At 42.5% G+C, this 26980-nt stretch overlaps 2 protein-coding genes across 6 annotated transcripts in view; one reads left to right on the top strand and one right to left on the bottom strand.

Annotated features, from left to right (window-relative positions):
• CDC40 (cell division cycle 40) overlaps positions 1–10262 on the bottom strand; it is a 42216-nt gene extending 31954 nt beyond the window's left edge. The window contains exon 1 of the mRNA XM_087776687.1: positions 9917–10262. Coding sequence (XP_087632813.1) covers positions 9917–10108 — 192 coding nt within the window. The 5' untranslated portion in view covers positions 10109–10262. The remainder of the gene's footprint in view (positions 1–9916) is intronic.
• Positions 10263–11309: 1047 nt separating this feature from the next.
• Positions 11310–26980, top strand: part of WASF1 (WASP family member 1) — a 104113-nt gene continuing 88442 nt past the window's right edge. The window contains exon 1 of one of the 5 annotated variants that reach the window (XM_087775218.1): positions 11310–11446. The gene's annotated coding sequence lies outside the window, so the exon portion shown is untranslated. Of the gene's footprint in view, positions 11490–11804; positions 11920–12234; positions 12255–26980 lie in introns of those variants that run through there. The other 4 variants (XM_087775217.1, XM_087775220.1, XM_087775219.1 and 1 more) reach the window with 4 other exon arrangements.

The following is a 26980-nucleotide window of genomic DNA, read 5'->3' on the forward strand; positions in this document are numbered from 1 at the left end:
TGGAGGCAAGCTTTTTTTTTTTGAGGATGTTTGAAAACCAGACCTTGTAAAGAAGAGCCAATTAAAATGGTCACCATTTTAATAGAGAAGTGTAAAAACTAGAGTTCTACAAAAGGCAGAAGTCACAAGTAGCTGTTTTGAAAGATAGCTGGGAAAAAAATATTAGACATCAGCACAAACATACGTATAACAATGAGTTTCAGAGAATCCAACGATCCCTTATCTCCAAGTTTTTACCAAAAGGTGTAAATGTAATTCAGCTTCAGTATTTAAACACATTTCCAAGCCTGCTGTGACAAAGATTTAACTCAATAGATGAAGGGACAAGAAAGAGGGGTTAACTAAAAGAATAACTTCTCAAGCAACTCAAAGGGAAAAACTCAGAAGGGCACATGCAGCTGAAGTAGAAGACAGAGAAGATCGGAAATAAAAAGACTGATTAGGTGGCAGTGCTCAAAAAGACGTGGTTTCACAGAGCTCTACAAAGGCTCAGTTACATTGATCCTGAACTGACACTACCTCCCCCACCCCCTTAAAGGCTCAGTTAATGAAGGAGAATGTTATTTTCTGGTATTATTACTGGTATTGCTTCCTGCATCTTTGTTCTAGAATAAATGCATTTGAAAGGGATTTACAATGTGCTAGCAGATTGATAATATCCCTAGTAATTATACTGGGAAAAGCTATCTTAGCATCAGTGTTTAATCAGTGCTCACCTACAAGAGGATCCAAAAGCATCTGCAACTCACAGAGGGAAGTGGCACAATAGAGGATCGAATTTTAGCAGTCACTTCATTAATAGAAAATTACCTCGAACAAACTTAATCTTGCTTTGTATTATAGTATCTTGAAAGAGCAAAATGGCACGTTCTTTACTTATTTAAAATTGTTAGCTATGATCTGACATGCTGTGCCCAGAAGATTTTTTTTTCTCCCCAATTCAACAGCAGGTCAATTACAAACAAATTTGCTTAGGCATGCAAGACATAAAAGGGTTTTGAAACATGTTTTCTAGAACACAGAAAAGAAAAACAGTACCTTAAGATCTCTGGCTTGTTACCTGATTATATTTGGTTAAAACTGCTCAAAAAAGTGTGGGCTTTTTAAAAAAAAAGAGAATGACATCAACAACCCCATCATCTGCCTTAGTATTGTTAAGTCCAACTAGAAAGCTTTACTCTCACTGTGTATCAATTATTTTAACAGGCAGATCCAGCCATTGCACTGCTCTTGCTTGAGCCCTTAGCGCTGCCAGTTCTCGGCCTGACCTCATTTCTCTCATCACACGACCTTTCCAATTCACTGGGCTTGGATGACAACGGCTACCGGTACATTCACAGCCCTGACTTTCATACACTATGAACTTGCCTGGGAACAGCACGGCAGGCCTAATCCAGTCATTCAGCAACAAAACCAGACGCCTCCCTCCCCCTCCCCATCCCCAGCTAGAAAAGGAGCTTATTAAAACCGTTTCCTAACCTGTATTACCTACACACTTATATTTCCTTTCACTGCTCCATGACCTGAGGATGTTTTCGATAGACAACCTTTTCAAGTCACATCATACAGCTTGCTCAGCCAGCTAGACTTCACATCTTATCCACCAACCTTATAATTTCAGAAAATAAAAATTAATATCATTGATAATATGGCAAAATTTATCTGATCAACTGTCAGTGACATTTAAACAGTTACCAGTTTACTTGAAATTAAGACACAAGTTTTTTTCCTGCTCTTTAAACTGAAGAAGTGAGAAAAATCCAGTTTTGCAAAAATGCCAAGAATTTTTCACTTCTGCTATTTTTCCTGCTCTTTTCTCCCTGTTAAGTCCTATTATACGCTGCTCGGTAATTGAGAAAAGCAGCAGATTGTGGCATGAAAGCTGATCCTCTGCTGGACAATTACTGCGATTCTGGTTCTACTTCGCTGCTGGTGGAACAGTGCTGAGTCACTTGGAAGCCACACAATATGTTCGCTCCTAGACCACCACAGGCATAGTCTTTCTGTGTGAAAACCACCGAGCCTTGAAATTGAAGCACATGTTATATTATCAGCGCTACACTCCCCAAGACCTCCAGCCTTATTCATGCTTTCATATATTTGGGCATCAAATGATTATCTGTTAATATGCTGCTGAAGCACGTAATGGTTATCTTTTCACTATGGCATTTTGCTTTAAACTATATGATAATTTGAACATGTCCCAACTCTCCACTTTACCTTCTCATTATTTTAAAGAATCGAAATCTTGGTAGGAAAATAAAGTATTGACACAACATATTCTGAAATGTTAGTCTACAGCAAGAGTTTGAATTGCAGCAGACAAATTATCCTCTGGTCAACATCCAATATATGCCATTTTGTACAGCACTATGGGACCCTGGTAGGTAGCGGAAACATTAAAGATATTACCCTCATCCATCAATCACTTCACAAATTGGCAAGCTATCTGCATTGAGGCAGGGTTTCTTCTTTTTAGGTTTTGGTTTTTTGTTTGCTTGTTTTTTGTTTTTTGTTGTTGATTTTGTTTTTTCAGTAAGAGGAAAGAACTCATCAGCAACCTCTGCACATGGTGAAGATCACTGGGTACAACTGCATGCATCACCAGAAGACCATTTCAGCAGAACTCATCTTTCTAAGATGCAGAAAGCGAAAAAAGTAAACACACAGGTCTTACGACTCTGTCCCTTTATGCTGGCAACAGCCAAGAGAACTTACCTGCGTGCATTCTAGATGCATTTGCCATAGCTACAGCGAACAGGGAAGGGATCACAGGAGCAGCAGTCTGGCAGAGCTGTGACTGAGATAAGGTAATCTAAGGGATCACGTCCCTCTGCTGTGCTGTAGGTTTTCCTTTGGTCACACACGACATGTCTTGATTTATCTACAAGCCTAAGGTGAGCAATTCATCATGTAGCTTAAGTCCCAGGTGTGACACAAGTGGCTCTGCAGGATGGAAGACTATCAGTAGCTAGGCTGAAAGATGAGGGCATCTGTGAATTCAGTGGTGGGCTAAGTATTACCCTAGGTCACTTCCCACTCACAAAGGCATAGGAATCATAAAAAGGGGGGTCAAGACACTGTCAGTTTAAACAGATACAGTGTTCCTCTGCAGAAAGCTAAAAGTTCAGCTGTAGGACTGGCAGAGAAGCAGCTTGTGTTTGCTGCAACTCAGAAATTGTATAAATATGGGCTTTATGGCATGCTGTGATATCATTAAAGGTGGTGCAAGCCATATAACCTGGAAAAGAATTAAGGTTTTAGGAAGTTATGTTTTACTGAATACGGCTTTCTTGGAAGACATAATACAATGGAGCTGCAAACTTCAGCTCTACATGTCACCTCTCTGCTTTTCTCAGAGCTGGTAACAAGCACCCAACTGAAATACAGTGGCCACATTGGGCACCACAAATCAGGTAAGACACATGCTACTGAAAAGGGTCCAAAAGAGAAAATCAAGAATGATCAAAGGTCTAAGAAAATGACCTCTATAGAAAAATAGAACAATGTAATTCAGCCTAAAAAAGATTCAGATTACACAACTTAGCAGACATAAGGACAGCCAAACACTGAAATTGCTCAGTCTATAGATCCACTGAAGTTTGGTAGACAGGTTAAATGAGCGTCTGTCCAGACAGACACAGGTATCACTCTTGATGCAAGGCAAAAAAAGCAGCAGACTATGTCTCATCACTGAACTACTTGGTGTGTTGGTTGGGTTTTTTTGTTTGTTTGTTTTTTAAATAGATGTGATGTCTACTTACTTGCGGTATTAGGTTGATTTACAGTTCAGATATGATTTAATTAGGTAAAAAAATGTCTTTGATACTTAAATGCTCTCCTTTTGCCTCTTTCAACCTACAACACAGCATCACACTATCATAGGGGAATGGCACTCAGGGCTGTACTCTGGAGTATTAGGATTTCCTAAGGAATCTACCTTGAGACAGAAAGAAGCTTTTGATGCTAAGTGTAGACAAGCAGGTATTTCATTATAACTCCCTAGAGATCACAGAATGTCTAGCTCCTACCAAGGCGTGCTCCTTTAGTCCTACCATAAAGGCCCTTTGGCCAGTTAAAAGTCAGCATAGGAAAGAGCACAGGAAGTAGAAGGGATTTTAGACTATAAATACAGTAAATCAGATTAGCTTTCCTTCTTACGGATTCCTTAAACATGCCACAGTCCTGTTTTTCTTTGGAAAAACCCTACCTGAATGCCGTAAAACAAAATGGTTACCATCTACGAAAAGTACTTGATATATAGAATGCAAAATAGTTCAATAAAAAAAAAAATCTGAAAAAAAGCTTGCTAGAAGTTCTCTTTTATACGTATGCAAGACAAAAACATTTTTGAATTAAACACAGCCAAATCCCTATAGCAGGCATCAAAGCAAAACCTTAGAAGAAACAAGCTGCAGCATGAATTGCAACACTGGATGCTAATTCTGTTCCTTAGAAAGAATATAATGTTGTTTATGTCAAGGCAACTCACAATCCTTTCAATCCACAATATTTTTAAATTTCAGCCAAATTCTGTAATCCCCACTGTGCTAATATGTGGCTACCTCTAAGTTTAATAAGAGCCGTTTATGCATTTAGAAGCAGAATTTGACACTTAAATCTCAGTGTTTGTCTAAACACAAAGTTTGTTAGAACAAAGCAAAGGTCAGAGTTTTCCAGTTTCTTATCATGCAAGCAAAGAGTTGTGATGTCTATGGTTTTTTTTTCTGGATGTTTTAGATAATAAACCCACAACGTTCCTTCTGCCCAGGTAAATTTATTACTAATTAGCCAAACAGCTAAAAAGGGCAGGCTGCTTTGCATAAGATTTAATTAGTTTCAATTATCCATTAAATTAAAATGTGGTACATTAAGACCCCATCCCACGAGCCACAGAGGCTTAAGCAATTTGTCACTTAACAATTCTTGCATAAACCACTTGCGCTGTCAAATACGCGGTATTATCTCGTTCTAAAGATTTTCAGATTTATTACCAAGAGATAAATGGCATTTACAGTGAAGTCCCAACATTAAGATTTGGTTGTTATCAGCTTTTAGTCATTCTACCCATTCATACACTCTTAACAGTAAATGTCCATCCCACTAACTTGAATAGAACAAAAATAAACCAGCAAGAAAAGCATATGTTAAATGGTTTTGTTGAACTAGGCTGGATTCCCAGCATCTTGCAGGATGACAAGTTCTAAACATCTATTCTCTACAAGATATTTTGTGTCAAAGAAAGCAGGAAAACCCACCATATTAAAAGAAGCCAAAACATTCCTAACAAATAACACCTCCCAAGTCAGTAATGTTTATCGCTGCTACAGAATGGTCACACATTGACTTTGTATCTATCCTCTCTCCATAGCTGGGCAGCGATTGGGTTTTAAAGAACATTAAGAAATGTGGCTGAAGTCTATTTCTTCCCCTGAAGTAGTATTTTTCTGGACACCTGCATAGTGCCAAAGGTAAACTAGATAAAACAGAGAAATAGACCTGAGACTTCCAACCCCTTCCCACATTAAAGACAACACAAATCCTCCAGTTCCTGTACTGGGCCAGGCCAGCCTTGTTGATTTCAACCCCCTTGAGTATCCTCTCCTCAAAACCAGTGAACAAGATGCTGTAGATAAATACCATAAAATCTGCTCACATCCAAGTCTCACCCTGAACTGATGGAGATAAAACAGTAAATGTTCTCACAGCAAAGCTTATAGCTGCAATGTTTCCTGTGAAAGTGATTTTTTCACAGAATGTGCAACTTCCTGAATTTCCTTCAGCATTTTTAATTCAACAGTGAAGGTAAATACTTTGTGAGCAATCTTAGGGTGATTTTTTCATATCAGTAGAAGCTGTAGGAAAATTAATTATAATTGGTTTTGGCAATGTCTAGCAAAATATAACTTAGAAAGAATCCTAAAATAAGAGGTTTAGAGTGAAAAAAGGAAACAGCTATGTTATAGGACTTGAAATACATGCTGACCTCTACTTTCAAATCCAAGCCAGCATTATTAAAACAGTGAACAAACATTCATAAAGCACTGGTGTTAAGGACCAAGTAGATGAGGTCTGTATTTGACTTTTTCGGTCTATGTTCTTAATTAGCCTAATTCACTCCACACATAAAAGCCACCACTAACAAACACACCTTACTTTGGCAGTTTCTGGATAGCTAACAGCAAAGAAGCTCTAGATCATCAGACTTCCATTACTTAAACACATTGTGGGTTTCTTCTCACTGCGTTAACTGTAATCAGTTCACAAAACTGACTGCTTTAAGAGCATGAGAGACGAAGAGCCCGCCTAGCGCGGTATCACGGGCACTGCCATGCCAGGGAGGAGATTTCTACGGCTAATTCATACCTAGTGCCTCAAGTTCTCAATAGGTTCATACCCCACAATAACCAGAGTCAACGCAGCTGTCCTGGAGCTACCCATCCTGCAGCAAGCTGCTCTTACAGAGCAGAAAGGCCTAAGATCTTACTTCTGGTGGGCTCTATTTCTCCTTAAAGTAGGCTGGAGCAACAGACGACAAGAGCAGCTGCCTGTGTGAGGCCTGACTAGCAGCAGAAAGCACTGGTGTTCCTGTACGGGAGGGAGGAAGGGAGGGAGGTAAGCCAAACGTCTGGCTTACAGGAGACATCACAGAGAAAAAAAGGTTGTACCTACTATTTATTGATTTTAACTGCCTCAAATCTCACCATGAAGCTGATTAAGGCAAAAAGCATCCATAGAAAACCAGTACCAAAGCACCCAGATGGTGTGTGTTTAGACAGTGCCATTACTACAGAGTCAGACAGGACGGATGAGCTATGCTTCGCGAAGATCTGCTTCTGCCATGAGTATCTTAGAAACAAAAAGGAGAACAGGATTTTATTTTTTCCATACAGAAAACACAACTACCAGCAGGAAGCTGAGAAGAGCCGCATCTATGTCAACAGATTAATGAATCGACACAAATCCTTGCAGAAGTCACGAGACTTGACTTTGAATGGAAGTCCACTCATGACGGAATGGACAAGTAGAAGTACTGAACCTCCACTCTCATGGCACAACTGCTGAGGACACCACAAAACTATTCCATATGTCCTGCCCCTCGCGATGACCACTGCTGGAAGGAAGACATTTTCTAGCCCTGGCTGTTGGCAAGTGGGCTCCTTTCCCTTTGTGGAACAACAAACTGTCAACAACACAGTCATGCTTACCTGCTACCTGATGATGTATTTTGAGTAAGAAAATAATCTTTATTTACCTACCCACTCTCCCCACAAAAGAAAACATCAGCCTTACGATAACTTGGCGCCTAAGAGTAAGAACAGGGCAAGCGTACATGATACTACTTCTGCACTCTCCCAACAGCCAACTATTTTCAGGTCAGAAGACTTCGTAAGCTTGAAGAAATCTGTGTATTTACTGACACCTCTTCCTTCAATGGATCTTTTCCAAGTACTTGTCCAGACTCTCCTTGTAACAGTGTACACTTCTTGCATACACAATATTTCTTGGCATGGGAGCAGCCCTACTACATGCTGCATGAAGAACTGCATCCTTTTGTTTGTTCTGAACCCTACTAGTAAGCTTACAGTTGCTGTACTGGAAGAGGCAGTGAGTATTCAACCCCCTCCCCATGCTGTTTAGTGATTTTGCAGGTCTGTGTCATACTTTTCACCTCAGTCATCTCTTTTTCAGTTTTGGCCTCCTCAGGAATTCCTCATACAGAAGCAGTACCTTTGTTCAGCCCTGCTGCCCTTCTCTGAACTTTTTGCAGTTATAAGGTATCCTTTTCTGGATGAAGGGACCAGAAATACACACTTTCTTCCTCTGTTGTCTCCCCTGGGGTACTGTAACATTTTTAGCACTTTAGTGCTGCTAAAAATAGTAGTAGAAACATGTACTTTCATCTAGTCAGCTTTCAAATTTAAAAATAAAGTAGAAATATTACTGAAGTAACCAATAATTATAACTCAGTGTTATTTATTATGAGTAATTCAACATCGAGATCAGCAACATGCTTATTTTAACAAGCAGACTGTAAGAAGAGGGTGTAACAAAAGCCATCCCCTCAAACTTTTAAAACATGGTTACAAATAATTAGTACAGTTTTCAATTATAGAAGAATTATTTTCACACAAATATGATTTTGTATATCTATGATGTACTTTGAGGCAAGGACTCAGCAGATTTCTGTAGAATAAAGAAACACATCTTGGAGTAACATCTTAGGGCTATATTTGATATGCACATTTAAGTAACAACAAAAACGCAAATGCTGTAGCTGAGTGTGCTAACAACTACACCTTCCCAATAAAGAGAGCGAGGAACCTGTTCCTCTTTAAAGTACACGCAAGTCTAACATCTGTGCAAGTTAACAGGCCAAAATTCTGAACCAGAAACAGGCATAACAATTAGAGCTAGTGTGCAGAGCACCAACCACTTAAGATTTACATTCTCAACTGCCAAAAATGCAAAGAAGGTTGTGGCACTAAAAGAAACTCCAGTATGTTGTGTATTCAGAAAGCCTCAGCTTGAAGTCATTGACCTTTTCAGTTACGTGCATCTCATCTATGATTTCAAATAAAAATGATAGACAATATTTTAATAAAACATCTTGATACTCGGAAACCTCACTTCCTTTTTATCTTGGTTAGCAGAACACCTGCAGCAGAGACAGGCCTAGATGTACCGGTGGATAGCCCTCTCGGGGCATAGCGTGGCGAACAGCTTTGAATGGAACATGCTACTGACACCTGACTCTTTCCTCCAGCTGCTTGTTCCTACTCTGGCACTGGGCATTTAACTGTGCCGGCACAGCATTTGGGCAGCTACATTGCAAACCAGATCAAGGAATGGATCCAAGCACAAATAACTCCACCAGAATTTTTTTTTTTTTTTTTTTAATTCAGATCAGCTCCCTGGTGTCAGCTACCAAGCAGCTTCCATAAACCTTTGTGCTGGCGTAGCAAAGGGAAAACCTGTTGCTACAGCCTTAGGAGTGGCAAAGAGCACAGCCAATGCTACTTGCCATTTATTATCATTCACACTTAAGAGATATTACAGATGTTAATTAGCATTCCTTTCAAAGGCTGTACAAGACAGTCTGTCGGAGGCTGCAATTCAAGAAGTCAGATGTTTCTAAGACTCTAACGGATAAGAAAATGCACATCTAGTCAGTACATGCAATATAACATGCACACATGAATATGATTAGTTGTGATAACATGTGAATTAATGACACCAAAGTGAAAGATCCTATCCACCTCTTTGTCACAAAATAGGAAACTTTTCAATACAATTGGAAGCAACACAAAGCTACAGCGACAGTCATCGTGGTGAGACGCCCGCTTTTGATTAGAAATTAGTTGCCTATACCAAAATCCCAAAACCAAACCAACACCGTCCCCTCCCCCTTTCTGGAATCATAAGAGAGAACCAACATGACGCTGCGCTTGGAAAATTAAGGTTTCCCAAGCAACACTGGCATGAAAACAGAAACACCGACCAGCTTTCAGGCTGCTCTTTAGAAGAGGATTCAGCTGCAGGCCGCCTATCAAGTATCGATTCCACCCCACAGAAAAACACGGGCAAACCAAACAGAAAAACATCCTGAACTCGGGGGAACAGAGGACGAGAGCATCTGAGGAACTCCAAGATTAGAGATAGGGATAATACGCTTTAATAAGCTTAACCGCCGCAGTGGGATCCGCGGGCCCCCTCCCCAGCTCCGGCCCCCACACCGCGGGGCGGGGCGGGGCAAGGCCAGGAAGCGGCAGCGTCCCCCCGCCGGCCCCGCACCCGCCCTCCCCGCCCCGGGGCTGCCCCAAGGCCGTCCCCAGCGCCAGAGGCCGACGGTGCGGCTCGGGCGGCGGGCGGGCGCCGCGGGCCCCGTCCCCCCCGGCGGCGGAGGGGCGCCTACCTTCACCGCTACTTCCGGGGCCGCGTCGACGGCCAGGGCCGGGGGGGCGGCGGGCGGCGCCCGGAGGTGCAGCACGGCGTCGCGGCTGGCGAGCACGGCGGCGCGCTGGGAGCCGCCCTCGGCCTCAGGCTCCGAGTCGGGCTCCGAGTCGGAGCCGCCGTAGGAGGCGAGCGCGGCGATAGCCGCCGACATCTTGGCGCGGGGGATGACGGGACGAGCAGGTCCTGGCAGCTCCGCGGAGCCCGCCGTGTCCCTTCCCCCGCCGAGCGAGCGGGGTGGGGCTGCACCTTAAAGGGTGGCTCGTTAAAACAGAAAAATACGCTCTAAAGGATAAATTACGGCCTTCTGCGGGACATACATGCGTTTGAGGGGGGGATCGTTTCCCTTTGCTGTTGTTGGTGCTTAACCTTTCAGGACTCCCGGGCGGGACTACAAGCTCCAGCATGCAACGCGGCGCCGGCCGGCCCGGGCCCAGCGGGCTCTGCGGGGGGGACAGCCCGGCGGCCCAGGTGCCGCGGCGCGACAGCTGCCGTCCTGCCGCCGGGCGGAGGGGTGCCATGGCGCCGCTCTCGCCGGGGAGACAAGCGCGAGGGGGCAACTGCCCGCTGCCGGGGAAGGCGCGCCGGCCGATGGCAGGGGCGGGAGCCCGGCCGCTCGTCCGCGCCCGGCGCCGCGCTCCCGCCCGTAACGACCCGTCACGGGCGCTCGCCTGCGCCTTGCGTAACGGCAGGGAAAAACGTTCAACAGAGGGCGGGCGCGATAGCTCCCGGGCGCCCGCCTCCTCGCGCACACAAAGGGTTTTCGCCATCTCTTCGGCAGAGAGGCGGCGGAGCGGGTGGCTGCGCAGCCGGGGAGCCCGGCACCGCAGGGCCGCCGCCGCCGCCGCCCGCCCCGGGCCGGGCCGGGCCCGGCGTTCGCCCCCGCGGTCCCACCGCCTCAGCCCGGGCAGCCCGGGGGCGGGCTGTGCCGCGGGGATCCCCGCCCCCTCCCGCTGATTGGCCGCCAGCAGCCGGCTTTGTGTACGTCACAGCGGCAGGCCCCGCCCCGCCCGTTCAGGAGAGGGAGCTGGCGGGGCGGACTGTACCACCTGCCGCCGGCGGGGTGGGGGGGGTGGGCTCGCTTCGCCCCCCCTCACGTCGCGGGGCTGGCGGGCGGCGGTGGCGCACGGACCAGCCCGGTCATCGGGCGGGGGGGCCGGGTCCGGCCGCCGGGTAAACAGCCCGGCCTCCCTCCCGCCCGCCCTCCCGCCTCGGCGCGCCGGGAGAGGCCCCTCCTCCCGCGCGCACACACACACACACACACACGCGCGCTGTCCTGTGTCTATTGTGAAGCCTTCGGGGGAGCTCCGCGCCGCCGCCGGGGCCGCACGCGCCGCCGCCGCCGCCTCGCCCCCCCCCGCCCCCGGAGCCGCCGGCCGGCCGCGGCGCGCGCGTGGAATGGCAGGCGCCGCCTGAAGTTCCAGCACCCCAACGGCCGGGGGGGCAGCGCGAGGCGAAGGCGGAGGGAGGGGCTGAGGCGAGCGGCGTGAAGGTGCGAGGCGAGGGCGGGCAGCGCGCGGCGGCCGGGCCGGCGAGTAAGTGCCCCCGCACCCCTCCCCGGCGGCCCCCGGGGCGGGCGGGACCGGCCCCCGCCGCCCCGCTCCCCTTCCCCGGCGCGGCGCGGCGAGACGTGCCTGCCCCACAAAGGGACCGGCCCCCGCCAGGTGTCGGGCCCCTCCCCTTTGTCCGTGCCCGGGCGGGGGGCGGCGGCGGCGGCGGGAGGGAGGGAGGGAGGGAGGTCGGTCGGTCGGTCGCGGCCGCGGAGCCCCGTTCCCCCGTCTCCCCGCCGCCCCCGCTCGCAGGGGCAGGGGCAGGGGCAGGAGGGGGCGTGTTGCGAGGCGGAGGAGCGGAGGGGGCCGCACTTGTGCCGGAGCGCGGCGCTTTCCTCTCCCCCTCGCCTCGCAGACCGCTGGCCCCCTCTGCCCGCACCCGGCGCACCGGCGGCGGGATCGCCCGGCGGGGAAGGTGGGGCCGGGGTCAGCGGGCGGGGGGCGGCGGGGGTGACGTCAGCCGCAGCCAGGTGCGAGCGGCTGGCGCCGGGCCGGGCCGAGGCGAGGCGGGGTGAGGTGCGGCGCGGCGCTGTGCCCTCCGCTCCCCTCGGGCCGCCGCCGGGGTGACCGGGGCTCGGGAGGGCGGGGGGGGGGCGGACGGACGGACGGACGGGCGGACGGGGACGACGGGCGGCGGGTTTGCGAGGGGGAATTGGATCCGATTCCGGGCAGATGTGCCCGCTGGAAGGCTGCTACCATTGTTAGGCTGGCTGGGAGATCGCGGCTGGCTGGGAGCGCCGGGAGAAGCACGTAGGTAACAACTTCTCCAGCCAGCAAAACGCTTTCCACTCGCGGACGGAATAAATGGGAAGTGGGGAGCGCTGAAGGGCTCGCCTTAACGCCAGGTCCGTGCCTTGCGTGGGCTTGCACCTGGGGCAGCACGCTGCCGTGACCTCCCTCCGAGCTGCATGCGCTTCCAGAATCGAAGTGAAGATACAGTGACATCTAATTGTGACACGGTGGCATTTAATCAGATGAAACGCTCTAGTTTGGTCTGCCACCCTTTTCAGCAGTCACGGTTTTAAACAAGTAGCTTAGCTTGAGAAGACGTAACTTGGATTCTTTTTGGAAAAATGGTCGAATAAACGTAAGGGCAAATAGAAAGTGTTCATAGCATAGAGTGGAGCAAGGTGCTGCATTTAGCTCTGTCTCATTAAACACGGACATGCCTCTTCTTTGTATGCTAGAATCGGGATTTTAGGTAAAAGTCCCACATTTTCAACACTGAGACCTTTCTTTTCTTTACATCTCCAACAGCTGAAATATACTATGTTTAACTAGCATTTCATATAGTAATGAGTTGATTCTTTTTCTCTTAAATATATGGATGATGAATCTATAAGTAAGGAAAGCTATGTGATGCTTCACATGAGTCACTGCTTATTAATGTCAAAAGTGGATCTTCCGCTGCAGCCGATTTGTTTATTGGCTGTAATTGTTAACTGATTCCATATGACTGCATTCCTTTTTCTCTTGGCATGCAGATGCTGGTGTTGTCTAAAGTTGAAAGGTGCAGTTCCTGAAAAGTGAAATATTTCAAGATCTATTTGTGCAACCAGTCTCTGATTTTTTTTTAATCTGGTGAATTGTGTTAAAAATGATTAAACTAATTCTGCTTTGTTATCCTTGAATCTGAAATATTTAATTGACAAAGCTTTGGTAGTTTGCTTAAGTACGTTCAGCTATGTTGTGTCCAAGCATGCTAGATCGCTTGCCAGTAAAATTTAATCACCTGGGATTCTAGATGCTTTCCTTGTCGATCCTATGAAAATCACTTACTGGTTTAAATTAGTTGTCCTCCTGGTACCGTCAGGCTAGTGTAGAAGCAAGCACGCAGGAAGGCATTCAATGGAACACCGTCTGAAGTTTCTCTTTGCTTAAATTGTAGCAAAGGTTAATTTTTAGCAAGCATGCAGATGCCATTATTGAATATGAAACGGTGACTTGATTATGCTTTAAAAGTGTAGATGGATAATATACGTGGTTATCTAAAATCTGTTTTTATTGGAAAAGCTGAGGAATTGCTGCTCGTCATTTGTGTCGAGATAATACGTTAACACATAGTGACTATTAACTGAATATTTGTGAATTCAAGAAGGGGTTGATCAGTATAAAACAAATCAGAAGAGTGGTACAGCTTTTAAATCTTCTCATTGATTATTGTATGCTGTAAGTATGCTCTGTTTTAATCGGCTTCCAGAAGATGTATCATGTTATGCGTTTGGATGCTGCTGGTTCTGAAGGCAGACAGCATTAGTGGGTGGAAGGTGATTTGGGTTACTTCGCTTTTCTTGCCATCCAGCTTTTCCACTGCTGTTTTTCCTTGCAGTCACTTTGCCTCTCTTGCTTTGATTTCTCCAAAGGAAGATAAAAATGTCCCGCTTTGTACAGCACTTTTGCATATAAAAAGGGCCTTTTGGCACCTGTTTGTTACTACTACTATACCAAGTATTACCATGTCTTCCTTTTTTCCCCAGGTGAAAGAGGAGGGAGTATTTCAAAAGAGTAGTTCATTGAGCAGTAGAAGCCTGGCTTCTTACCTTTTTTTTTTTTTCCCTCCTTCTTTTTTCTTTCTTTTAAAAAAAAAAAAACTCTAATGAATGATTGTAAGCTCTAATGGATTTTTTTTCCCTGTTTAAAACATTTATAGTCTTATCCTTTTGTGGATCATCTAATGTCTAATAAGGTCTTAATGCATACTGCAGCCTTTCCCTTGGTCAGGACACTGATAGCATCTTGATTTCATGAACTTAGCATTTTCTTAGGCAATTATCTCTACCCTTCTGTCAAATGTGATTGAATTCAGCCAGCCAGTTTCCAAGTGGGGGACCCCCCCCCCCCAACACTTCCTGCATGAGATGAATTCCTTGAAAAGCTGGGGTAAAATATATTAAGTTTTAACTCAACATTTCACAATTTTTCCTTCACATCAGTCTTTTCTTCCCTATAGCAGATAATGAAATCTGTTTCCCTATGCTTTTAATGTGTCTTATCCTACTTTCTTTTCCCTTTATTTGCTCTTTTATAGTTCTTTTTTGTCACTTTCCATGATGGATGTGCTTTATCTCATACCCTGTGTTTCTGTTGGTTTTTCTTCCACACAGAAGATGATGCATATAGTCCTGCTCGTTCTATTTTTTTCTATGTATTTTTTGAACAGTCTTAAAAAGTGCTATCAACCCACTTGCGTATACACTTACTTCTCATCCACCAGGATCTGTAAGTCTGCAGTTTGGAGGGGAAAAAAAAAAAAAAAGCCAGATACTTGTCAGACAGAGGATTGAACTAAAATATGAGGTTCTATTGTCTGTGGGAAATACAGAGTTTGAAAGAAAACCATTTTTTTTTTCTTTGTTCCTATGCTTTTGGCTGCTGAGAAAAGGTATCATGATGGAAGTCTTATCAGGTTACTGTTTCTGCATGCGGCTTGGGCCTTTTTATAACCACCTGCTTCTGTGTCTGATGCATCTTAATGTGCTCTATTTAATTTAACTGCTTGGAGAGTGAAGCACCTTTTATAACTCATGCTCTGCTTTTTCTGCCACCTTGGAGCCTCTGACTGCTGCAAGGGTGATAATACCTCTTTTCCAGTTTTTGTTTTTTTTTGGACTATGTCCCGGATTCTCAAAGATATCAAGGCGCCAGATTGCAATAGGAGTTCTGTGTTCCAGTACATCTGTGAATCAGTCTCTTTAAGTTTTTTGGGAGGGATCTTGAGGTCATCTGACACAGATTACAGGCTATATATTTCATGTTTACAAGACGTGGTTTCAAAGGAAAAAAGATATGGGATAGGACTGGAACAGCTTAGGCTGTCATACTTCTTTCAAATGACTTTGCAAACAAAATAGGTTTTTTTGCAGAGCCACCTCCTCCCTAGAGGTCAGAAGCTGTGTAGCCTCTTCGAACTACTCGAGTGCTTATGCAGTGCTGTGGCTTGCATCTTATAACACAAGTTGAACAAAGAATGTATCGGAGAGGCAGCAAAACATTAATTATAGATTTCCAGGAAAATAAACTAATTAGCGTAATCAGAAATTCTCATATCTTTCATACTGGATTTATTAATTCTCTGAAAAATGTTTTTTTTATTAGTTAAAGGACAGAAAATGTCATCAAAAGTGTACACATTTCTAAAAATACTTATTAATTTAGGTGCCTATATTTTTTGGGGGGTGGGAAGCTAAATTGAATGCTAGCTTACTTATGCTAGTGTGTTGGTGTAAATTACCTTGTACACACAAAGAACTACAGAATAAAAAAGGTAGTTACATTTTAACCACACACTTAATGAAGGGAAGAAATAATGGATAGTTTTCAATGAGTTTATACCGTGCTGTTGATTGACTTTTTAGTTAGACACTATGGTTGCGACATGAATTTAGCCTTCCGACAGCAGACTCCATACAGAAGTAGATAACTGTCAGACACTTAAAACTTATTAGAAAACAGGAATCAATTCGGAAGCCAGGTGGATTTTTCTGGCATCTAATAAAAGGCATTCAATTCTATTGAAGCATTTCTTATAGCTAGGTCATTTGTACTGTTGTTTTTTCCCTTTTTTCCTGTTCCGTGGTAAGCTGCATTCATTTACTGGGAGTATTAATAGAGTCTCTGGTCTCTGTCTGGCTCTTGTTTTCACAGATTTGGAGAACCTCAATGTCCTTGAGTCCAATTTGGTAGAAATTGGTCAACAGATTTTAAGTTACTGAAGGAGAGCTTCCGACAAACACTGTGCAAGTGATCTCATAAACTTTGTTTGTGTAGGAAACAGGTCTGAAAATTGTTGGGTGCTCTTAAAGGAAAAACATGCACATGTAATTCTCATCCCTTACAGTTGCAAAGACTGATGGTAGACTCAGTAGTACTAACTCGTATCACGAATGTAGTTAGTACTGCTTCTGCAAAGACGATTTTGCCTCACTAATCTACTAGGGGTTTTGATTGCAGTAGTAGCATAGCAGATCACATTTTAATATAGTTCTAATTTACATATACTTTTTAAAGGTGTAATTGCAGGTTCCTCACACCAGGCTATTAAATGAAGAAGCCATGATGTGAAAGGTAAAATATTTTCATGTGTCACATGAGAGGAAATAACAGAAATAAATGTTAAGTTATAGGAGGCTTAACGTTTTGTCTTAAATCAGGAGCTGTTCAATATTTTCTATTAATCATATGTAGTATTTGATTTATAAAGTTGCAGAATTACTGGGGATTCAAAACTGTTTAATCAAATTCAGAAATACTGGAAAGGTCACCTAAGAAGTCTAAGCAAGCTGTGTGAAAGGACAGCAGGACAACAGGTAAAACTGATTGTTGGTATATGCAAAACAGTGTGCTTTGGAGGCAGAAAATAAGATACCATTTATATGTCTTAAAAGTTCCTAAATTAGCAGTATTAATATCACAACAAAATTTGGGCATCATTGCAGTTTGCTGAGGTATTGTTACCCAATTTATAGCTGTAATCAGAAGTGGAGAAAAAAGCATAGAGAAGGAAGTGCCATTCTATACAGATTCCTTAATTCTTATCTGCTATTCAAAGTGTGCTATTAACTGTCAGCTAGTTTAAAAAAGATAAAGCACAGTATTGTAGAGAGTTTGATACGAAGGATATGGCAGAGTTTTTTCAAGGGATTGAAAAGATTGGAATTATTTACCCAAGGAAATGAAATGCAGATCAAACAAGTGAGGAGTGGGAAGTTATAAAATAGATGTGAATTTACGCTCTCCAACAGCAGATGTAAAAGAAAAAAAGCTGCATTCAGTAAAAGACTATTGAAGCCATACTTTTTTTGCAAGGAGAGGGGAATTGAGAATTTTTCCCTGCTTCCGCTCAATGTACCTGTATTTTTCTCCATATATGTATGTATGTATCTGTCTGTCTATCTGTCATTCGGTGTTAGACTACTTCTCTTGAATACACAGAACCAGCTTAAAGTCCTTGCTTTATTTGCTTCAAACCAATAATTTGAACTTTGCTCTTTCTCACCAGAGATGACTGCTCAAATAAATTAATATTCATTGGAGTGAGGTATTCTCAGTCTTCTATAGCTGAAATGAATTTTGTAATTTCTGGGCTTTGGAGTCATTTTCTGGCTGTTTGATGTAATGAACTGTTTTACACAAAATTAAACAGTCCAAATCAGGGGGATAATGAGAGAAACTCTTACATCAATATGTCAAATGGCTTGTAGCATGGGGATGACCAGTTTGAATACAAACCATGGATAAAAATTGGTGTTTCAAGAGAAGCTGTCCTAGGCCAATCCAGCAAGCTTATAGTGAAGGTGTATGGCAAAGGAGCATGAGGGTGCTTTTTGGGGGTGGAGTCTTCTTTCAGATTAACCCTTTTATTTAGTATCTGCAGTGCATAACAGATGCATAGGTTATGGAAAATTGGAAGAGTGATTGACACTGAGGTGCTTTACTGGTAGTACTTATGCTAAATAGGGTATTACAGCTGCTTGTCCAGCAGCACCCAGCTGCCACCTCTAAAGTAATGGCTATGGAGTGGCCAAAATCAAAGTTGTCAGCTATATTTCTACAACATAGTGCTGTTCGTGGTTGGAGGGTCCAGAATCTTTTACCTTCAGGCACATTCAGGATGGTGATGTGGGTACAGATAGATGGTCTGCCAGATCAGCTATACCAGATAAGCAGGGTCACTATTGAAGAGCCATTGTTGGTAGCTGGGAGCAGTTTTCTACAAAAGATTTTCATTATCATAAGACAAAACAGCACCTTCCACAGTGATTTTTGGGACAGACCTTCAAATAATTAAAAAAAAAAAAAGGAAAATAACAAGTCATTTATAATTTGATAATGTGTGTGAACTTAAGTAGTTCAACCAGCTCTTGTAAAAATGGCACTCAGAGTCAGCTTTTCAGTAAAAAAAGGAAACGCTTAACTTGTTAAATCTTCTTCAGCCACTAGCCACTGAATGTGTGTGCAGAAATGCTGAGAGAGGTCTTTTACACTCAGCTGGTTCTGCCTTTTTGTTGATACTAAAGGAGAAGGCTGTGATTGACAAACTTTTCCAATTGTGATTCCATGTGCAGTTGTGAAACTTAGTAGGCTTGAGGACACAACCAAAATACAAGTTGAGTTTTTCATAGGTGCTCTTTCTTTGGAAGCTTCTCTTCAGGAACAAGGACTTTACAAAAATTCTGTAATTTGTGGGGAGGGAAGTCTCACTTCTGTGCCTCCCAGGTACCTGGTGTGGCAAATGTCAGTCTCTGCTGGTAATACAAGACAGTGATATTTATTACATCTTGATACTCTGAGCAACCTGCTCTAGTTGATCCTGCTTTGGGCAACCTCAAATGTTCTATGATTATATGATCTTCATAGCAGGAGGAAAGAATATCTTATAAATAATTCCGGAGAAGTGATAGGTGGCCTAGGCTGCTGTAGAGGTGGTAATGAAAGTTTCTGGCATTGCAGTCTGATCTGAATTTGCTCTTGTGAAAACACATCAAAAATGATACAGCAAGTATTCGGTGTTGCAGGGATCTACATTGCAGCTGAAGACTGGCATTATATGGCAGAATACATATGCATATCATTCATATATGGAATGAACTGATGTTATTCCATAGTCTTGAAGATTCAAGACTATTGTACTCTGGAAACTTCAGATGTGGTTACCTACTTGAAACAATACTGTCTGCGTCCCCAGGCAAGACAACACAATACATTCTGTGGCTCTAGCTAGCATGAGTGGTCTATTAACAAAAAAAAAAAAAATCTGAGTTACAAAGGAGTTAACAGTTTTTGTTCCCCATGGGAATAAACTTCAAGCAAATCTGCCTTCAGCAAGTTCCATGACACAGGGAGAGATCCTGTACGATTCAGTCCAAAAAGAATATACTTTCTGCCAGCTATGATGTTTCCAGTAATGGAAGTCAGATATTGGGGATTATCTGTGGCTAGCCTATCTAGCTAGACTTTTATCCATTCTACTTCTAACTGTAAAAAAGATTTTATTTCTTTGTCTAGGAAAGGAGAAAAAGTTTTATTAACAAGGAGAAAGATTTTTGTTCATACTGTTTTTTCTCGTTGGGGAACTGGACCTCTGTTCCATACCTGTGGCTACTCTGCTGCTAAACACTTTATTCCAGGATGACAAACGTACATGTCTTTAAGCTCTGGACAGGTTTGTATTCCTTCTATACAGTTATCTGTCCTATCTGCAGGAAAGTTCAGAGTGGGGCTTCATTACTCAACTCTTTACAAGTACTGGCAGTATTTATGAAAAAAATCGATAATAGTGATATTACGTCGAAGGGGAAAAGGAACTCTTACAGCTCCTCAGTCCTTACCTGATGCCTTGTATACCAAACTCTCTGTTGCAATTGAGGTAGATGGGATTCATTCTTAAGATCTACCATATTTGATAGATTCTTGAAGCACTAATATATTTACAGGCTGTCTTCTAGTAAACTCTAGGTTCCTCACAAGTTTACTGTCTGATTATTCATTAGAGATCTGATCAGTGTTGCCAAAAGATTATTCTCTTGAAACCTGTGGACCATCCCTTTGAGTGTCTGTTGATTTGTTTAATACGGCATAGGATGTTATGCTTGGAATGACCTTCTTGTGGTGGATCGGTTTGGCCCAGTGATGGGACATCTTGATGGATGTATATACTTTTGTGGCCTAAAATTTTTCTTAACTCTGAACTTCTGACAGCAACTGAACGCACTCTCTGCCTAGACATTAGAGAGTTCCCATGGGAAATAGCCACTTAATGATTAGTGCTGTCCTAAAGCAGTACTTGGTAAGAGGTTTCATGTAGAATAACCTGTTGGTAGAGAAAAATCCTTATTACTTTGAATACTTTCAGACTCTTGCCCTGTCACATAAAATAGTCCCTTAATTCTGTCTTTCATTGTGCCTGGGAATGCATCGAAAAGCAAAGCCATCAGTGTATAGAAACAATCTAAATGGGTCATCTTCTGTGTCTGAGTCTTTTCAGAAAGGAAAGCGCTTTCCCCTAGCTCAGTGCTTGCATATGGGGCACTGGCTACCAAAGCTGATTTTTGAGCATGAATGTATCATCCAATCCTTTTTATGTGGTAAGAAGCACATGTTTCAGTTTTTCAGAATCCCAAACCATATGCCTGTTGTAGATATTCTGGTCCATCCTTGATTATAATGAGCTGCTTTACTCATAGTTAGTCGTTTTTCCTTTGAAACCTTCTGTATCATTAGAGAAAGAATCTTTTTAGAAAAAAGATTAACTTCATTAAGCAAAGAGATAAAGATATGATTTTAAAATGGAGACAGACAGAAAAGAAAACCATAAGAACTGTATGATGCAGTCATAAAATGTGCTGGATGTTGATTTACTGTTCTGGTTGTTAGTCAGTTTTTGTTCTGAAGCATGTTAGCTAGAGAGAGCTAAGGACTCTGCTTGATGGTAACCTTCCAGAAGGCTGAGAAAGACTTTGAAGGACAGATTCTTCTCTGCCTGTTTTATGCCTCCTTTTTCAGGAATTCATAAGCTCGCGTTGCAGCGCTTTCAAACATGTACTGTAAGAGTTTTTAATCTTGGTTTCCCACCTTCCTCAGAAGTCTGACTTGCAACATGAGGGTTTTCATGTCCATTCTGACTTGGAACTTGCCTATGTACCGTTTTTGCATGTTAGCAGTTTATGTTAATTTTCAAGACATTAATGTCCATTTAGATCCCAAGGCACATCTGTTAGCCTTATTTTTAGAGTACTCAGCTATCTCTAAGCTTGAGTTGCAGATAAAATGATAGATGGTTCTGATTTCATGTTGGAACACGAGCAACCCTTTGGACATTGTTGTTGAAAGGATTCTGGAAAAGCCTGATTCACCTGTACTTGGGAACAGTACTTTGATTCAAAAGATACACTTCAGAAAAATATATATTTTGTCAGGACCTTATTTCTGGAAGACTGTAGGAATGTTAAAATATCTGGAGTCTTATAGAAAGAAAATGCATGTTCAGTGCACAGAGCTATAGTCCTTTAAAAAGTGCAGACGTTTTAGGATGCCTAAAACAGACAATGAAACATTTGAATGTAATGATAATAATCATGTTGTTGTTCAGATTGGTGTTTTTTTTTCCCTAACTTTCTTAATGAAAATTTATAACTGGTGCATGGTGGTCTCACTGTAGTGCATGTATTAATTTTGGGTAGAATTATGCAAGCTTTGGAGGTAAGATTTAATAATGCAGATCTATTTAAAAGCTGTAAAATTGTAACTTAATTTCTAGATTTAATTGGACAAAATGATGCTAATTATGGATATGTAATAATTTTTCTTTTGTTACAAATGCTGTGGGTTTTGTTATATAGATGTAACTACAATGGAGTGCTTCAAAATCACTTGTTATCCCAAGTTAGTGAAAGTTTATAGTAAAAATGAAATATATTGTAATTATTACATATTTAGAAAGTAAAAGTATTGCTAATACTGTTTGTTATTGTGCGGCTGTTAGGATTTTAAAAATATATTCTGTAATTAGTGGATACCCTAGGGAGAGAAATTTTTCTATTAAATATAGTTAGCCAGTGCATGAATTGGGCAGATGAGCGAAAGGCATCCAGTTTGACTCTGGTCTGAGGCGAATCTGAGCCAAAACTTAATATTTTCGGTGGACGTGCTTGCGCATTATAAAGCTTATCATCAGAACTAGTGTTAATACTACCACAGATAAACAAGGAGTAAACGGATCTAAATGTTTATTAGCTGCTTCTGTTACGTTGTTTAACTCTTCTATAAACCAACTGCTTGTGTTTCAGACTTTCTATGTCAAAAGTACAAATGTGAGTCATACTCTTGCAAAGTCTTGCGTTTCAATTTTTCTTGAAATTGCATTTATTTTTAGCATATGAAGCTTATTATGGAAGTGTATTTTAAAGAATATCAACATGAAAACCTATGAAAAGCATGGTCTTTAAGAATTTCCCCACCACCACCCCGTACACTGTTATTTCTTCTTCAGTTTTCATGTGTCAATTATATGACAAGTTGTCTTTTGTTGATGAGATCAGAATTAGATCACGATACAGGACTCCTGCTTAATAATTTTAGTGTGCTTCTGCTGGGATACCACCTTCAGGCATTCCTAAAGATTCAAAAACTAGTGCTCCAAAATCTCAGGTAACTAGTATGTATTATATGGGAAAATAATTTTTGGTAAGTTTGATTAGCGTTGGGGAAATTCATGTACTGAATCTTTAGTACAACCAGCAATATTAAGAAGATACCTTACTTGTCAGTAAACAGTTAGGAAGTTTCCCTTATTGAGTATGAAAACCAACCTAAAGCTCAGTAAGTTTAGAATTTATACTTTCAGTTAAATAGCTATAATTTATCAAGTATTAATAGAAAATAATAATAATTTTTGTCCTGTTTAATACACAGTGTGTTTCATTCCCTCTGCGGCAGCTTGGATTTTTGTCAGAACATTGCAGAATGAAATTAATGCCTGTCAGCTTGGTTGAGACTTAGGTACATTCTTGTCTCTTCTGTGAAACATGCATGAAAATGAAAGGAGAGGGAAAGTGGTTTGGCCTTGTTTTAGTGCTAATGGAGCTATGGTGTGTCCAGTGTATGAGGCTTCGGGAAAGCACAAACTTCAGGGACCTTGTTTTTCACAAAGAAAGTGGTGGATTGCTAGGCTTTAATCAGGGAACTGCAAATAAATGTTACTGGTGGTGGACCTTACCATTTTAAAAAGGTGTCAACTGCTTGCTGCTTTGGACTGTGGCTAAAAATTGTCAGGCAAATCATCAGTCCTTGATGTTTTGTCCTGTTTAGTATCCACCTACTTTTTTCTAACAAATAAAATGAAAATAACAATGGCAAACTTCCTGAGAACATACATTTCTTCTTTATTCAGTTTTTAAGGATGTTGTCTGTGTTCTGAGTTTGTAACATTTTTTGTTGTAATAACAAAGAATTTTAGAAAGTTATTAAATGAAATACAGAAAGGCTGTCTGGAGGATTGTATTGTGTGTCCTAACCGCTGAGTCATACAGTAATGCTTGCTCTTTTTCTGCTGTTGTGAATCTTGAATTGTTTTGTGGTTAGTGGAACAACTGCAAAGGGAAGGTGAATAGTTTTCTAATTTGTGTTTGTCTATAGCGTATCTTCAGTGTATGTATTCTCCCCCACGGGAAGTAGGAGATATGCTTTTGAACTCCCAGAAAGCCAAGAAAGAGGTTTCTGCTTTGTAGGGGACAGACCTAATATCAAAGATGGGCACCCTCTCTCCTGGCCACATTTTGTAAGAGAAAGTAAGGTATTCTGCTTCATTCTTTGAAGGAATGAATGTGAACAGCTGTGTGCATCTTTAGTGGATGAAGAAGCTTGCCTGTAGGTTTAAATCTGACAGATGAAATCTAGAAAAGGGGTGGAATATAAAATTCACCTGTCTTTACTGTCATCCATAGATTCTTAGATTATACCCTCTCCCCATTATACCATATGTGGGTAGTCTAGAAGCTTAAATGAAGGTTCTTCACTGAAAGGCAGTCTATACTGCCATGGGCATAGGATGGGGCTGAGGCAGTGCTGGCTTATTTCCAGACACCTTAACAGATCGCTATCTTCAGCTGTACAGGTAGACATGCTGTAAATGTTTTACTAGATCTAGGCTTTAATGGTATGATCAGATTTGACCGAATGGTATATAATGCCAAGTTGCTTGACACAACATGTAAAATCAGGTTGGGGTTTATTTGTGTGAGAATAAAGCTATCTATGCAGTACTGAAAAAATGTGTCCTTTAAATGAAAGCTGACACACTTATATCTGTGGAAATGGAGTCATAGTGTCTCTTTCTTAGTGCATTTCTTAGAAAAATGAAGTATGCCTGAAAATAAACACTGGTGTATTTTTGTCTTTTGGGTATTTTTTAATACCTTCCCTCCTCCCGATATTTCAGCATTGAGTGAAGCAAAATTGTTAGATGCATTTTGGGTAATTTATGTTTGTTTTATAGCATATTAGTAATCTTGAATGCTGTTTGGGGACAGACTAAAAAATGAAGCTGACCAGTAACTGTCATATCATGGTTTGGTAGGGGAATAAGAATTGTTGGAATGTGGAATCACGTTTCATGTATGATTACAAACTTCTCTCGCTCACCTAAACTCTAGTCTCAGAAAGATCATGTTCTTTCCTGGACATGTGATGTTCAAAGTCACCATTTTTCTCTCAGTCGTCTTGTCCTGGTTTCAGCTGGGATAGAGTTAGTTTTCTTCTTAGTAGCTGGTGGAGCGCTGTGTTTTGGATTTAGGATGAGAATAATGTTGATAACACAGTGATGTTTTGGTTCTTGCTGAGCAGAGTTTACACTAGTTAAAGACTTTTCAGCTTCTTGTGCTCTGCCAGGTGCATAAGAAGCTGGGAGGGAGCATAGCTAGGACAGCTGACCCAGACTGGCCAAAGGGCTATTCCATACCATATGACGTCATGCTCAGTATATAAGCTGGGGGAAGAAGAAGGAAGGGCGGGGACGTTTGGGCGTGATGGCGCTTGTCTTCCCACGTAACCGTTACGTGTGATGGAGCCCTGCTTTCCTGAGGATGGCTGCACACCTGCCTGCCGATAGGAAGTAGTGAATGAATTCCTTGCTTTGCTTTGCTTGTGCGCACGGCTTTTGCTTTCCCTATTAAACTGTCTTTATCTCAATCCATGAGTTTTCTCACTTTTACTCTTCTGATTCTCTCCCCCATCCCACCAGGGAGGAGTGAGCAAGCGGCTGCGTGGTGCATAGTGGCTGGCTGGGGTTAAACCACAACACTTCTAAACATGGCACCTCCATAAGTGCTGATTTACTATCAACTTTTTTATTGCAATGGAGCATGAATTTATGAAGGTGATCTATTTCTATAGGCAACAGAGAAACTTTGAGCAGAAAAATCAACACCTATCAGTGTTGTTCTGCCATTTTCAGTGTCTGATACCCTTAATCTCTTCTCCCTGAATCTGGTGATGTGCTGCAAACCTCCACTGCTGTAAGGCAGCTAATAAGAATGTAAATAGAACTTTTTCTTAAACCAGCAGTTTTCAAACCTTGTTCCTTGAAGCTGCTGAGCTTCTGTTTACTGCAGTTTAAGAAACACCGGCTTGGTTTGTCTATCCCTGCTCTGTCGTACCTCTGTGCGTACCCACAGAACACAGCCGAGAATGAGGAATGCAGGGAGGCAATAGGTTCACTGTCTGCTCTCCGTGGAGAAAGGCAGGCACCTGCAACTGTTGCTTTTCTAAAGGGCAGTGATGACCTTCTCTTAGACAATGCTGGCTAATGCCTTTCTTTTCACCTCAGAGCTTTGCCATCCGTGGTCTGTCACACCTACCCAAAATGGCCCCAAGAGACAGCCTTATCTGTAAGGGGTCACCCCTTACAGTATGCTTCAGTCCAACGTTAAAAGCCCCTCAGATTGACAGCTGCTGTCACGGAGAAAGAGATTTGTGCAGATGTTGTGGGACTGCTGCTTTTTAAGAGCAGAAGAACCTTCAGTGACTTTAGTGTTCTGTTGTGGCATGTATATAATGGATATTTCATGGAAATCATAAGCTACTCTTTGTCAGAACATTTTGAACTTCAGGTATTAGGAACTAATTGAAGTGAACATTTCACTTCAGCCCTTGCCGACCTCTGCAATCCACGTTACTGCTTGCGATAGTAGTTGCATTCATTTGGCCGTTAAGCAGCTTCTAAATCTCTACTCTCTGATCTCAAGAGTGTAGTTTTCTTAACGGGATTTTTTTGAAGGTGGCCATAAAAGAAAGACAACAGCTACTGTCAGAACTATTAAGAAGTAGTGTGCAATGTGAACAGGCTAGTTTAACTCACTTCTAAATATAATTCTTCTAGATTCTTCTAAAAATAGCTTCTCCAAACAATAAAAATTGACATAAGTTGACAGCATGTTTTAGCAGACATTGACAAAATGTTGATTTCTGCTTTTTGAGCGGCTAGATACAAAAGTCTAAGCAAAGAATAATTTAAACTCTTCTTAGTAGATGCTCTTGCTATATTAGACTGTCCTTGTCTGTCTTTTGTGTCAGATGAACACTACAAATAAGCATTTCATTTGTCTTCTGATTTTTTTCCTCATCTCACCATTCTCTTCTCCTTTCTACAAAATCGCAATGTTTTACTTGCTGAGGTGGTATCTAGTTTGAGGAAGAGACGACAGCCTCAGCTGTGGAATAAGTTACTGTTCACAGTTCTTGCCTTTTCGTTCCTTGCTAAGTGAACCGGTAACTAAAATGCTTTGTTCTCTTCTTGTGATGGAGGTAAGTCTTCTCTGCATGATAAAGCGGGATGATGACATGCAGAACTTGTTTTAATGTGTAGATATCGTACACGAGGCTAGGCAAGTAAATGTATTACAAACTCTTACAGCAGGTGTCAAGCTGTGCTTTACATTGGTGGGTCACTTTAATGTGAGTATGTGGAAGGCTTAATAATTTTA

This window comes from Nipponia nippon, unplaced genomic scaffold, assembly GCF_047370975.1.
Source record: "Nipponia nippon isolate SJK-2023a ecotype South Korea unplaced genomic scaffold, ASM4737097v1 scaffold_4, whole genome shotgun sequence".
Lineage (NCBI taxonomy): Eukaryota > Metazoa > Chordata > Aves > Pelecaniformes > Threskiornithidae > Nipponia > Nipponia nippon.